Source organism: Epinephelus lanceolatus, chromosome 22 (genome assembly GCF_041903045.1).
Source record: "Epinephelus lanceolatus isolate andai-2023 chromosome 22, ASM4190304v1, whole genome shotgun sequence".
In the NCBI taxonomy this organism is placed as follows: Eukaryota; Metazoa; Chordata; class Actinopteri; order Perciformes; family Serranidae; genus Epinephelus; species Epinephelus lanceolatus.
This window is the reverse complement of record NC_135755.1, coordinates 9,759,547-9,777,425: the sequence shown is the minus strand read 5'-3', so window position 1 is coordinate 9,777,425 and position 17,879 is coordinate 9,759,547. Positions and strand designations below refer to the sequence as shown.

Below are 17,879 nucleotides of genomic sequence, written 5' to 3'. Positions count from 1 at the left end.
TCTTTTACTCTTACTCAAGTAATTATTTGGATGACTACTTTTTGCTTTTACTTGAGTAATATTGTTCTAAAGTATCAGTACTCTTACTTGAGTACAATATCTGGCTACTCTACCCACCTCTGGGCATTTATAAGCTTTAAATTAAGCTTTAATTCCGCCCTTATGTCTGACGTTTCCCCGTATCTCCACTAGTGGTTCTGCGAATTGCCTGCGGGGGGCAGCAACGCGCCTTTGCTGCGTGTACTCTGCCGGAAATCCAACAGTAGAAGAAGAAGAAGAAACCTCCCAACGCAGAAGAAGAACAGTCGGAATCGGTCCATCATAATCATAAGACACCCATAGCTTGGCATATCCGCAGCTACACACCAGAGACCGACAGCTCATCGTGTGTCTCGGTGCCGCCCGGACTGATTTACAAACCGCTGCGAGGATCCAGCAGGCGCCATGTCTTCCAGGAAAAGATGTCTCCCGGGCGATAACGGTAACGGTGAGCAGGTCGGACCGCTGCCCGCCTGTAAGCAGGTCCGCGCGCCCAGCAATGGACACGTAGCCGCCCTGATCCTGGCGAGAGGAGGAAGCAAAGGGATCCCCCTGAAAAACATCAAGATGTTGGCCGGTGTCCCGCTGCTCGGGTGGGTGGTGAGGTCTGCTCTGGACTCCGAAATGTTTGAAAGGTAGGTAAAAGTTATTGTGTGATATAATGTTAAACGTTACTGTGTGAATTACTTCGAAAACTGGAAAACTCAAACCGCCCCATAACACTTAAACACACACTGAATTATCCATATTCATGTATACAATATTCCACATAGCTGTGACGTGTTTCACTTGTCATTATGACTCCATTAAGGTGTCCTCACTGCATAAACTACTACTACAAACTACAGCTACTACTGGTCTCCATCTTGCTTTTCATTATTCCCATAATGTAAATGACTGAAACAGTGGCATACAAATCTTTGGACACCCCTGATCAAAATTAACTGATTTCCATAAGGCATGAAGTTAAAAATGAATACAAGAGTGAAAAAATGGAAAGGAGCACCATGCAAAAGTTTGAGCTCTCAGGACGCATTCACATTCACTATTTGGTCCGCTTTAAACGAACCCTGGTCCGCTTCCATGGATAGTTTGGTTCGTTCGTGAACGCTCATTCGAACTCGGCTCGTCACGATACCAGAATTTCAGTAGTCGATACCAATACCAGTGAATTTCCACCATTCTCGATGCTCATTTGATACCACGATAAAAATCCAAACACAGAAATTGAAACTCACTAATAGGGATGGGAATTGATAGGATTTTATTGATATCAATGCCATTATTGATTCTGTTTATCGATCTGATTCTTTATGCAGATTCAGATTCAGATTCAGAATACTTTATTAATCCCCGGGGGGAAATTGTTTTTGTTCCAATGCTCCGTGCAAAGTAGAAATAGAAATACAGCATGAATGGAAACAAGAGATAAAGATGAAGATATAAATAAAATACTAAATATTGATTTATTGATTCCTCCTGTGTATTTTCTGTGTAGAAAAAAGTAGACCCTACAGGTTTTTGGTGTCAACAACATAAATTTTATTGAGTTTCTGTAATAAACAAGAGATAAGTGCTAAGTAAGTAAGTAATTTGTTTTCATCTACGTCAAATTAGTGTTGTCACAATACAAAAATCTTTGTTTCGGTACCAATACCAATATGAATTTCGATACTTTTCGATGCTCTTCGGTACTTTTCCTAAGGAAAAGTCCTTTTGGATACAAACCTTTAGAACAATAAATAGTAGGGGTGTAACGTTACCAAAAAAATCATGTTTCGGTAAGTACCTCGGTACGGACGTCACGGTTTGGTAACTCAAATGTTCCACCAAGTTTGTGTTGTCTCCTTTTGTGATTCAGACTTTCTCTTGTCTTTTTTCACATGCGTCAGCTGCGAATGTTGATACAGGTGTTGTCATACACACCACTTGCGCAATCTGTGCTCCAGTAGGAACAAGAAAGGCGTTTGTGTGCATAAATGAGTAAAATAAATTAACTAAATTAATGAACTGAATCAATTTCAAAGTACCGGTATTTTCCATATGCAGTATAGTACCGTTTGGAATACTCTAGTACCGCGGTACTATTTTAGTACTGGTATACCGTGCAACACTACATCAAATAACGTTACAGAATCTGTTAGTGTTGTCATGGTACCAAAATAGGGACCCATAGTATGATACCAGTGAAAGTATCACGGTTCTGAGTAGTATCACGATACCACAGCAAAAATGAGGCAGATGTGCCTTTTGTCATTTATAAAAAGATAAATCACTTTTCTATAATACATCAATGATATTTCAATGGAATAAATTACTTATTGACTTATTCATACTTCAAAAACAGCATCAATCAGTGATGAACATAGGGGGGGGATCAAAATAAAATAAATAAATGAAATAAAAATCAACCAGCCACCCTCCTCCCCTGACAAGTAAAGAACAGTCCCTTCAGTGCGGTGAGGTTTGTGGAAGTATGAACGGCTCGTTTCTCCTCTGACACGTCACATACCTGTGTGCCGTCACGGCTCGGCTGTTCAGCTACTTTTGGGCAGTCATGACACCAAGAAGAGGAAATTATTGGACCTGGAGCTGGGCTTCTTGGTCGCTGGTAAGCCGTTATCTTGCACCGTGGAGCACTATGGCCGCCGTATTTGACAGGAATACGTATTTCTGTCCGTGTCTGTGTCTGTGACCCCCGTTCAACCCACAACCTGCAGGATTCGCCTTTCGTTTCTGCTGCTGGTTGAAATCTGTACTCACACAGCGTGCTGAATGATTTATTTTGCTCGCATAAAACTATTTTTAGTCGCAAATGCGAGTAACGTTAAAATGCTCGCACAGTAGAGCCCTGTAGTGGAAAACAAATCACTGTAGCATTGGTGGTGTTTCCGCCCTTGCATGTAATTACGGTGCTGCACAAATTGCACGTCATGCTGTTGTGATGAGTGAATGTCATGAGTCTTTTTTGGTGAAGTGAAGCCAAGCTTTCGACCGCTTCTGTCTCTCCACCATTATGTCCATGGTCGTACTGCTGACTGACGAGTGCGATGCGCATCATGGACGTAAAGATTCGGCGTCATGAAACGAATCGATAAGGGAATCGTTAAGCATAAAGGCTAATGATGTCGATGAATTGAACCAGTTGGAACTGGTTCTTAACAGGAACTCAGTTGGAACTGGTTCTTAACAGGAAACGGTTCTCGATTCCCGTCCCTACTTACTCACCTTGAATTCTTTAAATTCTTCAGGGTGTCCATCTTTGAAGTGTTTAGCCAGGTTTGAAGTGTTTCCTCCTTTGGTCTGGCACCATTTGCATACTGGTTTTTGTGGGTTTATAATTACTTTCATCTGCCTCAAATAGAAAATATCTCCACACACGACTCTTACTACCTGACTTTTCGACAAGCCGAGGTGTTGTGGCTCCAGCAGCACTTGTTAGAGCTTAGATTCTCTGCCCGAGCCCGAACCCGACCCGACTGTAATTTCCCGCCACTATCCTTGGGCTCGGACAGGTCGGGCTCCTCATATTAGACCTAGGCTATGGAACCAACTGCTTATCACACCTGAGGGTAGTCCACGATACCACGATACCAGCGCCAGTGTGAATGGGTCCCGAGAGCTCAATGTCCACGTTCGTATCCTTAAAAAAAGTCGGGTTTAAACCAGGCTCGGGCTCATAATTACAGTTAAGCTCTAGCACTTGTAGAAGCCATTGTTTCTAGCAAAGACGATGGAGAACAGGCATTCTTCTTTGGCGCTCGTCCTCGGCACAGGCTGACGCGTGTATACTCCCCCTGTCAGTTCCGACAGGAGTCGACACGGCCTGCTGAGGGCAAAGTTGTATCCGGTATTTATGGTACCGAAAAAAAAAACAGGTACTGATGTATTTTTTGCGTGTTGGCATCGACTTGGTAAGGATGTATCGGTTCTCATGACAACCCTTATTATAACACTGGTGCGGACCAAACAAGTGAACCCTGGTCCGCTTGAAAACTGGGGGTCTTGGTTCACTTGCAAGTGAACCCTGGTGCGATTCGCTCACAGTGGGAAATGCAAACGGACTATCCAGCGAACCGAAGAGAGGAAGTGAACCAAAGAGAGGAAGTGACGTACAGCGCAGTGCATTTTGGTGTTTTTGCAGTGACCAAGCCGGCTGAAGGGGATGGATTTCCGAGCCGGGTTTTCTTCTTCCTCATGCTTTTTTTCTTCCTGGTCAGTGGTCGTTTCGGGCAATACCGCCCCCAAACGAGCAGTTGTAACTGCGTGACGTTGTCCAGGCGGTTTGGTCCGCTTTAAAAAGTGCAGTGTGAAAGTGAACCGAACCAAATGAAGGTGTGAAATTTTTCGGCATTCCCAGTATAGTTCCCTGGACTATACTGGTGTGAATGCGCCCTCAGACAACTTTTACCAGGGTGTCAGACCTTAATTAGCTTGTTAGGGCTCTGGCTTGTTCACAGTCATCGTTAGGAAAGACCAGGTGATGCTTATTTCAAAGCTTTAAAAGTATTCTGACACCTGAAACCTTGTCCCATCAATCAGCGGCCATGGGCTCCTCTGAACAGCCGCCTAGCAGCTGTTCAGAGGATAATTGATGCCCACAAAGCAGGAGAAGACTACAAGAAGATAGTAAAGTGTTTTCAGGTGGCTGTTTCCTCAGTTCGTCATGTAATTACAGGAATTACCAAGAATTGTTTGGGTCAAGTTGAGGTTTGGAAAATCAGGAAAACTTTCACAGAGAGCTGCTTGTAGGATTGTTAGAAAGACAAATCAAAACACCCGTTTGACTGCAAAAGACCTGCAGGAAGATTTTTCAGGCTTCTGTACAAATATGACCTTCATGGAAGAGTCATCAGATGAAAACCTTTCCTGTGTCCTCACCACAAAATTCAGCATCAGAAGTTTGTTAAGGAACATTGAAACAAGCTTGATGCTTTTGGGAAACAAGTCCTGTGGACCGATGAAGGTAAATAGAACTTATTGGACGCGAAAAATGGATTCACTTAAATTCCAGCAAACTCTGGAAGCAAACATCTGTAAAAAAGCTGACGATGAAGAGAGGACGGCTTCTACAGCAGGACAATGATCCTCAACACACCTCCAAATCCACAGTGAAGGTTTTTGCCATGGCCTTCACAGTCCCCCAACCTGACATGATTAAAAATCTGTGGATAGACCTCAAAGAGCAGCGCATACAGACGGCTAAAGAATCTCACAGAGCTAGAAGCCTTTTGCAGGAAGAATGGGCGAAAACCCCCAAAACAAGGACTGAAAGACTCTCAGCTGGATACAAAAAGTGTGGGTGCCCAAACTTTTGCTTCAGGCCCTTTTCCTTTTGCGTTATTTTGAAACTGCAAAAGATTAAAATTAAAAAGTAATCTTGCTTAAAATACTTCATTACAAACATGAAGAGGAAACAGACAAAAACACATTCTGGGATGAAATCATGTACAGATATTTAATGCTGAAATAATTAGTTGACATAAAATTAAGACCCGGCCATACTGATAATGAATAAATCGTAATTTATCACTGATTGAATTGGGGTTTGATGCTTTTCTCTGGTTCATATCTCTGTAATTTTATGTGTGCCCTCGACCAATTGGGAAATTTTCTCATGCCTATGAGTGGAGCAAAAATAAGAAAAGGTTGGTGAATCCCAGAAAAATACAAACAAAATTAAGAGAAATATTTTAAATATCACTTTTTGCATGAGGTCCAGTGTTTCCATCTGCTGTGTAGACCCTTCTCTCTTTTCATAATGACCTAATTAAGGTACAGTTCACTTTACTGGTTACATCTTAAATGATACACTGGGAAATAGTTGAACTGATCCTGCTGCAGGTTGCCTTTTCTTCTCTTTTTACAGTGTCATCATTTAAATGAATAAATTAATCTTGCCAGGTAACAGATGTGGCATTACAAACAAGGTGCCGCTGTAGTTACTGTGTCAAAGTTATGTTGGACATGTGGTCCATAGAAGAAGTAGAAAACACTGTAAAAAGAAATACTTAATATAGAAATATGATCATAACGCATCTATATTTTCTTAGTGTTTGGGTATCAACTGACCACGACGAGATTGAGAAGGTGGCGAAATCCTGGGGCGCCAAGGTGCACCGCAGGAGTCCTGAAGTCTCCAGAGATGCTTCAACGTCACTGGAAACAATCCAAGAGTTTGTCAGGCTCAACCAAGGTATGCAAACCACACCCGGATGAGTGAGTGCAAACTGTAGTGACACAGCTGGTTGGGCAGTGTGTTGTAACGGCCACGGCGTTTGTTTGATCAGAGTTGGCACAAAGCAGCTGTTTGGTTTTAAAGCACATCTCTTGTTGACTCACTCTAGTCAAACTTTCTTTTCCCACCACGGCAAATTTGGTTCCTCTGTGCCGAGATCACATGTCCAACTTCAGGCTACTAATTGCTGTGCAAACAAAAGAGACTTTGTATCTTGGTGTCCTGTGAGCAGGAACTCTGTATCTGCAGCCCGATCTTATAGGTCCTGTTTACACCTGACATCCTGGTTGACTGGATCACCAGTAGACAGCTCAAAGCACAGGTGTAAATGCACTAGGGCCCGACTGATATGGATTTTTTGGGGCCGATGCCGATATTATGGATTAAAAAAATCTGATAACCGATATATTGGCCGATTAAATTTTTACATTTTTCAATTTAAAAAATCCCAAAATACCTGCTTTTGATGGCTTACATAAAGTTCAGATACTCGTTACAAAGATATAAACTGAAGGAAGAACATTTTACTATTTTCAAATACTTTTATTATCAGAAACTGTGCGGAACAAGCAGCATATGAACAATTTGAACACAAAATAAATCAAAAATATGACGTGCAAAAAGGCAGTAAACCTCTGGGAAATAAAATAATCATGCAAAGTCTATATGAATTAAGACATTCACATGTATGTTCACAGTACCAGAGTTCTTCTTATTATTGCCAATTTAACAGAGGTAGGTTTAACACCATATTCCCTGCATTTTATTAGTGATGAAAATATAAGATTTAACATCGGCGTCAATCGGCCGATTGCCGATTATTCTCTAATGGCTATAATCGGCCGATTAAATCAGCCGGCCGATAAATCAGTCAAGCCCTAAAATGTACCAAATTAGTCTTGAACTCCTCTTGAGATCGTCTCATTCAGAAGTGGTCAGGGCCACATTCTTTCAACAGTGTGTGCGCTATTATGTCCTGGGCCACACTGAACGACCACCTACTCAGTCGATGTCCTTGCTTAGGCCCCGATCACACAGAAAGCGTTTTGCAGGTTGCAAAACACGAGGCGCGCTGCACTGCCTTTTTTTAATTGAAGCCACTAGTAAAAAAGTGCTTTCTGGGTCTTTTTACTTTTGCCACGCAACCACGCCATCACTTCCTTACCCTTACATTCCTGTGTAATCAGTCTACTGTTGATTTATTTTTATTTATTTCACAGTAATTAGTAGCTAGTTCCTGAAATGGTTAGGCAGAGGGTACCTGCTGTCGCTCTGGTTGAGGGTGAGAGGCTGTCAGCAGATAAACAGAGATGTGTGGGTACATGAGACCCTAAAAAAGAGGGTGGGTCATGGAGAGTACCACCAGTTGGCCCAGGAGCTTCACCTCCCTGATAGCTGTTTCAAGTACTGCACCTAAATGCTTTCACACCTGCTCTTTTCTACTGAGATGCTGGTACCTGCAGTTTGTAAAGATGTATAGCTCTGGGTATCCAGCAACCGCTACCACCAGATCCTCCTTCATTGTTTACCAACTGTAAACTTGTTGTCGTGACCACCACAGAAGGCCCGCCTCTCAAATCATCGGATTGGACAGTGTGAAAAAAAGTGGCAATGACATAGGGTGCTCAGAGGGGAGAGAGTTCAGAGTGCCAGGCACCTATAGCGCAGAAACGGCAGGCGCATAGCGACGCAAAACCAGCAAGCAAAAAGCTTCATTCTCACTAAAAACAATCACAAAAAGCCGCCTCCAGCTGCTAAAATGCTTTCTGTGTGATTGGGGCCTTATCTGGCACTGTCAGTGTAAAGAGTAAAAAGCAGGGGAGCCAGAACGCATCCTTGGGGTGAACCAGTGAAAGGACACTATTAACTCTGACACATTGTGACCGGTCCGTCTAAAAGTCTAGAATCCATCCAGTGACATATTATCAAAAATTAAAATCAAAAAGACGTTTCTCTGCAAGCAAAAATGGTCGAATAGTAAGAAAACAGGGGAAACGTCTACAAACAGAAGGCTGGCCTCAGTCAGCCGGCCCTCAAAGAGATGATACAGGTAGTTCGGCGAGGTCAGGGCAGCGTCCTTTACTCCTCTGCTGTAAATTGTTAAATAATTCCATGCTGCTGGTATCTGATTTCACCAGGACTCCTTTGTGTTCACAGAGATTGATGTGATATGCAACATTCAGGCTACATCGCCGTGCCTTCATCCGTTCCATTTGCAGAAGGCCTTGAAGAAGATCACGGAGGAGGGCTTTGATTCAGTCTTCTCAGTGGTCAGGAGACACCACTTCCGCTGGCAGGAAGTCAAGGACAGATGTAAGTCAACAGATGTATGATTGTTGCACTTGAAGTATTTCCACCTTTTCTTCAACAGCACAAGATTTAACCTGCGAACCCTACTCACAATGCAAAATGATGTGACATTAAACACTTAGCATTCAGTGTGACTTAAACTACACTGATGTCAGTTGTGAATAAACGTTCATATATCCACTGAGAACCATAGACAAAGATATTTCAGAACTTGCCTGAGCAACATCACGTTTTTAAGTTCTCCTCAGTGTCTAAGCTAATTCGGTGTGCACCAAAACAACCAGACCCAAGACCTTCTTGAAGAGGTGGTCTTGGTCCGGTTACAAATGAACTCTGGTGCGGTTGGTTTGTGGTGAGAACGTGTTCCAACCTGGATGTGAACCAACTGCAGTCACATGACACATTGTTTGGGTTAAACATGAGCATGTTACAGTCCTGGAGGATTATTAATGTGCACCTCCTCCTGTACTGCCTTAATATGCACATTCAGCACATCCAATGCATCAAAACATTGTTTTCTAGTTGGAGCCGCGCCTCGTTTTCAAACTGTATGGTTTGACTAAAATGAACAATGACAGCAATATAGTCCACGATGAGCAGCGCTAAAATCAACCTGCGTAGTTGTCCCTCCATTGTGACATTAGAAAGTGTCATATTTATCTTGCAAGTGTACTCTTCTTCAACATTTTGTTTACTTCCTGGATTTTTCTGACCAATCAAGAGCAGCTTTCTCACACAAGGCATTTGATATGGTCCGCTTGTAAATGCTGCCGTGAGAACACGAACCAACTCTAGGCAGTTATACAACTTTGTGACGAACTCAGTCCCTGATTCGGACCAAAGCAAGACAACTCTAGGTCTGAGAGCACCCTAATTTTTTTCAAACCAGCACCCCCACAAATAATGAGCATGTGTTTCCGTTGTGGTTGATTTTTATTACGTATGCCAAGGGGGTTATGTTTACAGTTCTGTTTGTTTGTTGTTTTGTGTGTCATCACGATGTTCAACAAGGTGTGGGAACCCTGTTTTAGTTTTGTGTGTTTCCATGACAATGACATGCCTATGTAATTTTAATCATGCAAGATTCACACAACAATGTTGAGGTGTGTCAACGCAGGTTACTTCTAACCAGTAATACAATTTAAACGTGGCAGTGACGTAATAAAACCCTTTCTTTGGTGAAGCTGTGCACTGTAGAAGGATCTTGAACCTCTTACCTTACATCCTTCTAGCTGGTGAAATGACCAAGCCGTTAAATTTGGACCCGGCTAACCGTCCGCGGCGTCAAGACTGGGATGGAGAGCTGTGTGAGAACGGCTCCTTTTACTTCACCAAAAGAGACCAAGTGAAAGCGGGAATGCTGCAGGTAGTTGACATATAACCAGTGATGACCTTTTACATGAGCAGCGTACATCTATGCAAGGATTTGAAAAGTTTTAACTCACCGTTTTTCACAATTTGACTTTCGTAACTCAGTTTGTATAGCGTCACTTGCTGCTGCTGCTGCAATCGCCACTGTCTGTGTTACTACCCTACCACCCTCTCTCCAGGGCGGTAAGGTAGCCTACTACGAGATGCTGCCAGAGTACAGTGTTGACATCGATGTGGACATCGACTGGCCTGTGGCAGAACAGAGGGTTCGCAGGTGAGATTACTGTTTGTGCTGTAGGGTTATAACTAGGGATGTCCCGATCCAATACTCGGATCGGTATCGGCCGCGGATATTAGCAAAAAACGGGCATTGGCATCGGATCGGACTGCATGGAAAAATGCCGAACCAAGAACTCCGATCCAGTTTTTCACAGAGTCCGCTTCAGGTTTTTCGGCCTGCCCAGTGCTCCGTGATTCAAGCAGTCCATTCCAGTGATCCGCTCCAGCTCTTACTATCAATCCACCAGGCCAGCATGCCGACGGCAGACACACACACGGAGGGTAGAAGGAGTAGCGGTCAACTTAGTTAACTGACTATTTGTTTTCTGCTCTGGTTTCTTGACAGTGATATTTTTATTTGGTTTACACTCTTACTGTTTAAGTAAAGAGCACTGATGGCACTGTTTTGGGCACAATTCGTGAAATTGGAGTCATGGATCGACTACAAAAACACTACTAAAATAACTGAAAAGGAAAGGCTGTTAAATGCCAACAATGTCTTGTGGTGTTAATCTGTTTTTTATTTATTAGGGGGCAAAGCACAAGTGTGTGGAGTCTTGCTGCTATTTTAATTTCATTGTTAGACATTTTAAAGATTACTTGTGTTGATTTATTTTCTATTTATTAAGGGGCCAAAGCAAACCAGCTATATTTTTTATTTAATGTTAATGTTCAAGTTTAAAGTTTGTTTATTTAACCCTGTTAACAATAAACAGGTCAGTTTCTCATACTAACTGTTGTGGATCATTCTAACTAACCTGATTAAGTAGTTGTTCTTGTTAGGGTAATATTGCTTGAAAAAAAAAGATGTGAGAGTATTTAACGGGGTGTTCCCTTTTATTTTGTTTTTAATCCAAGCGAATTATTAATATTATTGATGAAAAATTGCTTTTCTAACATGACTGACAACAAAATAAGTGAATATGTATAATACACGCTTGGATCGGATCGGTATCGGCCAAAACTCAAGGCTGTAATATCGGTATCGGATTGGAAGTGAAAAAAGTGGATCGGGACATCCCTAGTTGTAACAGTACACAAAAGTCAGGGTTCATGTCATATCCCGGTTTAGGAGTCGCAGTTCTGTGCGAGTTTGGTACAGTGGGGAAAAAATCCATAAGCATAAGGATGCGTTTGTTTTAATTTATTTTGAACAGACAGTGGCCAAGTGTCAACTGTGTTGGTGCTAACATAGTTAACAATGCTAAAAGGGTTTTGCGGCTTAAAATGAAGCCGTGTTCTCACAAGAGTTTTCTGGGGGAAGACGGGGAGTGGCCACCGTAATACCCCAGCAACGCCGCATTGCCACCAAGACCACATTAGCAGGAGGAAGTGCCGAATGAGCGGCGTTGCAAGCTAGCTCCCATCTGATTCGGGTCTGCACAGTACAGAGTTGCCATGGCTAATGTCTGCTAACCTCTGGAGACCAGAGGGTGGGCAGTGGGCACTGTGTTTCAGCATTTTAACGCAGCTAGCTGGCTGTCAGCCCACAGGAAATGAAATAAAAGGCAAGACATTAACATCACTAAACATGAAGGTTTCTCCAAATCCTAAAGGATAGCACTTCAAAATGTAGCGCTAGAGATCAATGAGTCAGTGGAGCGTAGAACTAAAAGGAAAGGCCTCTCATGGATATTCCTAAATCAAACACTTAAAGGGCTGTACAGATAAAAATAGTGGTGGAGGGAGGTCAGAAAAGGAGTAGGGTATTGTTAGTTGTTTTGCTGAAGGAGAGGTTGTTTTCATTTTCATGTCAGCCTTTTATTGTGAAATTTATTTTTCTTAAAACGATCAAATATTTGCATCAGAAAATGAAAACATCTCATCTGAACTTTTTCTTTCCACAGGTATGGTTACTTCGGTCGGGCCATGCCAGAGGTGGTTCACCTGATGTTCTGCAACGTTTCCGGATGTTTAACAGACGGAAGAATCTTCCTGTCTGTGTCTGGAGAAGAGATGGTGTCTGTTAACACCAGAGACACAGAGGGCATCCGCATGCTGCAGAGAGAGGACATAGAGGTTGGAATTTGCTGCCACTTTAAAAAGCAGCGTTGAATTAGCTCGTGTCACGTGGCTGCACACTACTTCTCTGTCTCGGCTCCACCAGGTTGTGCTGTTGACCTCTGACCTGGACCCCGTTACAAAGTCGTTGGAGGACAAGCTGGCCAAGAGGACGGGCTGCCGGGTGATACAAGTGGGAGAGGAGCCGCTGGATGTTCTGAATCCGATAGTGGAGCAGAAGAAGCTGGAGTGGAAGGATGTAGCGTACATGGGTAAAGCAGCTATACCTTTTAAGTATTTCTAAGAATATAGCGTAGGGTTCTGTTGGCATCCATGCAGGCGCGCCAGATTAATTTCAGAAGTAGGGGGGGGGGCAAAAAGTGCTGTGCGTCTGGGGCTTGTCACCGTGTGGGTGTGGTTACCTGTGTAATGTCCAGTTAATAATAGGGACTAGTTAAAGGTGCGTAGTGATCAGGGATTGAAGTACAGCCTGAGTTGAGTGTGAGCTTGCGCAACAGCGGCAACAGTGTGTTTTAGTGAAAGCAGCAGTATCTTGCAGCAAGTTACAGCTTGTCCTCTCTCATTAAAAAGATGGTGAAGAAAGACAAAGAGTCAGATAATGTATTTAATCACGAACTTTATCTTGGGAGGAAAAAAGCAAACAGTTTATTTCTTAACAGTGTTTGCATGAAACCTGAACACTTTGAACCCTTTATGGATAGGGCTGTACCCAAATATTTGGATATTTGAATATTCGTTTCTATGGGTAGGTATTCGTTATGAAAATTTGGTATTCGATATTCTTTTATTTTTTTATTTTATTTTATTTTATTTTTTTTACATATTTTTATGTAGCTGTTTTTTCGTTATCTTTTGAATTTAATATGAATTATGGAACCGTTTTTGTCAACGTTTGTTTCCCCCGTTTTGTACAATTAATTATTGTTTAAAGTTTTAACAAGTTTCTGGAGTGCGTGACACAAGTGTCACCTGCTCAACGCATCAGTACCTTCGGATGCCGTGACAGTAATAGCCTAATGATTGTAATAATAATAATAATGTCAAAATATCATTTACAGACCGATTTAACAGACGATCACTGCTGCCCAACCCACAGGTCCATTTGCGGGTCCCGCAGGTTACAGGTCGACCCGCGCATCACTACTCAGCTCAGTCTATAAGGCTGTACACACAACAGTAAAGCTATAGACATTATATTCTATTCAGGCCGGCAGAACCAGCAGCGCATCGGCTCTACAGTGCACGGCACTGCTGATTAACCATTTTATTGCAGCACAGAGTGTCTGCCAGCAACCAATTACTTGCAGAGGCTTCCTACAGGTTGTTTCAACGGTTCCGATTTAATCAGAAGACAAATTAAACAGGATGACTAGCCAATGTGAAAATCAAAAGAAAGCATAGAATAATGTACTGAAGGAGACTGTTGTGCCATCACATTTTTTTGTGGTTTGAGAGCAAAGATCCGGTCGCCGCTGTGCAAAACTCCGCAATACAATTCTCAAACTTGATTGAAAATCAATTTCGGAGTGGGGCTGGTTTGGAACGGCGGTGTTTCGGAATGGAGGGCTGTCCCCTGTTGGAACATTGTGCACACACAGCCCTTCACCACCTGGATCCTAAAATAAACACCTGTTTTATTACATAATCATGCTGCCGTGTTGTGCCATTCATAAAGATCCTATTTCTGTCATTCAAATAACAAGAATTGTGGTTTAATACTCTTAATTATAACAGCCAACTTATTGAAAAATGACGGGTTTAAATCATAATTAAAATCCCGTCATAATTAAAATCCTGTCCCAGACATAACGTGCACGGGCTCGGGCCGGGTCGGGCTGGATTTTTTGGGCCCGATCTAAGCTCTATTAGCCGCTCTCGTTTCCCCTGAGCTGCCTCAAGAAGTGCCTGTTCTCGCCCTGCAGCTACGCGGAGTCCCTCCTGATCAAAACGCCGCTCCACCTCTGTGCGCAGCAGGTCCAGGGCCTCTGTATGTAGTCAGGCAGGCTGCATATCACATCAAAAGCATAGATCTATGCATTCATGATATGAAAGAGATAAATGTAAGTCAGACAAATTGAGTTTAAATTCAGATTCTTTATTTTTTGTTTTATGTTTGTGTACTACGGAGCCGCGGAGGGGCATTGAGAAAAAAATAAAACACACCAGCGCTAGAAATGTTTGATTGCGAACCAGATAGGCCTACAATTTGGCTCGCTTTTTGATTTATTTCAATTTTTTTAACTGGGGAGTTCTTACAATACGGTGCCAGGTTAGTGGGGATTACTGCTAGGTACTGTTGGATAGAGCCAGACAGCTGAGAGTCTACCCGGAGCCTGCCGAGGATGCTCGAGGCTTTTCCGGGCTGGTGAGGCAGTAACAGGTGCGCACAATTGAGTGCCTGCTGGAGGCTGTATCTTTCTCTCTATGGCCCCTCTCTGTATTTTACCTACGGTATGAGTGGAAGTGAAGAGTTAAAGTCTTTTTTACTGTAAGTAATGTAATATAGGGACCTTTGATTCGGCTTAAAAATAATGTGGCAGGAGGGTAAAAGTGGGGGGGCCAATGGTCCCCTGGCCCCCCCGCTTCCGGCGCCGTTGCCTCCATGTCAGGATTAAACAGTTAATCTACACAACATTATTAGACAACTATTCAACCCGTAAACCCCTGTTCCTTATTGCCATTACAGGAAGTTGGAAACCCTGTATCTGATGTTTATTTCTCTGTCTTACCTCTTCTTCCCGTGTTTCCTCCTCTCAGGTAGTGAAAAACAGGATGTCAACTGTCTGAACCTGGCGGGTTTGAGTGCAGTACCTAAAGACGCTCCGGTCGCCATGACTGCCGCCAAGTACATCTGCCACAGCTTTGGTGGAATGGGAGCCATGAGGGAGTTTGCTGAGCACATTCTCCTGCAGAAAGAGAAAGCAAAGGCGAAGATGGATCAGGACCGCATCGACCGCTGCAACTTCTAATTCAAAATGTGAATCAATTAAAACCGCGAGAAAAATCTCCGGAGTCGGTGCAGTTCATGCACAAAGGATAGGAGTAATCAAACAGTGCACTTGAAAATGTTGTAATATCTGAGACACGTATCTAATTTTAGAGATAGAATTAAAATAATTAACTCCGTTTACAGTCAAGTCTCAAAAAAATCAACCTTTTTTTATGGCCACAAAATGTGAAATCTTTACTAATTTTCTTTTACGCTGTAAATACTACAACCGAATCAGAAGTTCACTAACCTTAGTTTATTGTGGCGCTCGGCGCAGGAGGCTGAATTCTCCTCTTCCGCTAAGATAGAGCGTAAAGACACAAACGAACGCAAACAACAGGATGACCCCACGACCAAACCCCAAACTACTAGACTGAAAACGTCTATTCTTATCTTTTAAAACAACAAAACACCATGAAACAACCAAAAATAAGCATCGAATAAACATTTGTTATTGTTGACCAACGTCAGATTTACCTGCAACTTAAGGTCTTAAAGGTACCAACACCAAATAGTGCCCAAAACATCTTAAGGTATGATGTTACGAAACACAAAACATGTTACTGTTATAATATAGATAGTACTATTAGAGATAGAGTTGTAGTTTATATATTGGGTGAAGCATTTTAAACCAAAATATAATTATGAGTTCATTGTCCTAACAAGTTCTGACAAGTTCTCTCGACTGTTTCTACCCATGAACATCACCCCTTGGTTGACTAATTGTCCCTGTCATGCAGTATGTATCCCCTCGTTTGTAATTCTCACGTGCCCTGAAAGCAATAATTTGAAATTTTGTGAAATATATTTATTTCTTCTTGAGAGTAAGATGAAAAGATCGATTCCACTCATGTCTGTCGGGTAATAATGTTGATTATTAGCAAGCTCAACAGCCTTTAACCTGTGCAGTGCTAGCAGGGAGTTTTTGGAGTATTTTACAACTCGCTAATTTTCTCCCGTCGTAGCTATGCTAACGGTTGTGCTAACTTGACTTGGCGGCCATGTTCGCCCTGACACAATTGCCGCCCCACTGGCAAAAATAATTGAAGGCTGGCATCACTGTCTTTGAGAAGCTGTGTTGAAATCTTTTTTTTAAGCTAACGTAAATGTAGCGGTATCGCGTGAAACTGGACAACCAACAGCATTCATTGCTTACAATCACGTCATGCTAGCTTGTCAGGAAGGGGGTAAATTATGTTCCAAATTTAGGCTTAATTTTGGCACGGTAACAAGATATCTGAATGAATTTGGTATCTATGGGTGCCCACGAGTCTCCCCTAAACTTCAGAAGGCTTGTTCCCAGGAAATGTTTTTTTTTTTGCTTATAATGTTCTCTTCAAATTAAGGGTTATATTTGTCTTTTTAAGGACAACTAACCTGCATCTGTTTGCATATTTGCATTGACCTTGTATGTAATCGTGCCGCACAAGATTTGCTTTGTTTGGACAGTTAGGTGGGTTTAATTTAGTGGTATTGATCTTTTCATCTAACTTTCATCAAGCAGGTAATAAGATGTACTTTGCCACAATGCTTTGCTGTAGCTTTAACTTGTTTATTTTATTTCTGCTGCTGCGTGGTGACCATAGTCGTAGCCACTGTGACACCACATGGACTCTGGTTTTGAAGCCTCAAATTTGGTCGTGGCCATCTTGGGTTTTTGGAACCCAAAGTGACCATATTTGGAAGAGATGGTGTAGCTGACTCATAGGCGCCTTAATAACATTTAAACTAGTAATGAAAATATTCACCGTCTGTACAGTGTGCCATGAAAGGGGAAATTAGCTTTAGAGACTTAAAGCATATTTTGTACCAGGCCGTAAACATGTTTATTACTGCTGTAAAGTCAGACGTTTTAAAATGGGAGTCTATGGGGATTGAGGAGCCAGTCTCAAGTGGCCATTAGAGGAACTGCAGCTCTTGGCACTTCAGCATTAGCTTCATCTTTCAGCCTCTGAGGCTGGTGCTGTGTGGAAACCTCCTGCTTGTTATATGATTTATTAAGTGGCCTAATAGACCAGTTTCTTGTTTGCTGGTTTCAAGGTGACCAGCGGGGGCTTCTTAAGGGGCAAGACTTGCATTTGACTGTCATTCAGTCAAGAAAGAAATAATCTGTGTGTCCTGTATTTATTGATGTATGATTCATGGCCATGTGTGATTCTGTGTGTGACTAATTTGTTGATTTTTTTTTCCCCCACCTTCCTGAGAGCTGATTGCTTGTTTCGTTGGATCGTTTACATGTTACATGGATCATTTAAGTGATTTTGTTTCACTCTTATTTAATAATTATGTGCAATGTATCAAGGGATTCTATTGTGTGAGTCATTTTCAATGAAGATAACTTTTGAAGATCATTCTTGTGTCTTGTGTTTTCAATGTGTGGCAAAGAGACACCAACACAACTGAAGCAGGAACACAAAACAACTTTTCTCTTAAAGGATAGTTTCACATTTTGGTGCATGTTCGCTTTCTTGTGGAGTCGTTTTCCTGATCAGTTAAAGGTCCAATATCCTCCTGACACCCGACCATTTGTTTGGTAAGCATTTTAATTTCTGCTAGCTATGTAGGATCAGTAGGACCCGATAAGTATAAAAAACTAAACACTGTCAACGACAATAAAGTCAATGTCTTTAA

The 17,879-nt window shown here is 42.2% G+C and overlaps 1 protein-coding gene across 2 annotated transcripts; it reads left to right on the top strand.

The window, feature by feature from the left end:
* Positions 1–276: 276 nt before the first annotated feature.
* Positions 277–17,599, top strand: LOC117246230 (N-acylneuraminate cytidylyltransferase). 2 transcript variants are annotated; one of them, XM_033610042.2, is made up of 8 exons: positions 277–674; positions 6,093–6,235; positions 8,435–8,590; positions 9,820–9,953; positions 10,138–10,232; positions 12,085–12,256; positions 12,345–12,510; positions 15,017–17,599. In XM_033610042.2, exons 1-8 carry the CDS (start codon positions 445–447, stop codon positions 15,226–15,228), a joined length of 1,308 nt encoding a protein of 435 aa, XP_033465933.2. In that variant the 5' UTR covers positions 277–444; the 3' UTR covers positions 15,229–17,599. The 2 variants fall into 2 exon arrangements, with proteins under 2 accessions (XP_033465933.2, XP_078020335.1); XM_078164209.1 differs by having other exon boundaries at positions 9,820–9,956.
* The last annotated feature ends 280 nt before the right edge of the window (positions 17,600–17,879 follow it).

What these genes read in the sequence shown, in the direction of transcription:
- LOC117246230 (XM_078164209.1), top strand. Translation starts at nt 445, where the DNA reads ATGTCTTCCAGGAAAAGATGTCTCCCGGGCGATAACGGTAACGGTGAG. An exon ending in GACTCCGAAATGTTTGAAAG is followed by an intron (nt 675 to 6,092) that starts GTAGGTAAAAGT and finishes ATATTTTCTTAG; the next exon opens with TGTTTGGGTATCAACTGACC. An exon ending in GCAGGAAGTCAAGGACAGAT is followed by an intron (nt 8,591 to 9,819) that starts GTAAGTCAACAG and finishes ACATCCTTCTAG; the next exon opens with CTGGTGAAATGACCAAGCCG.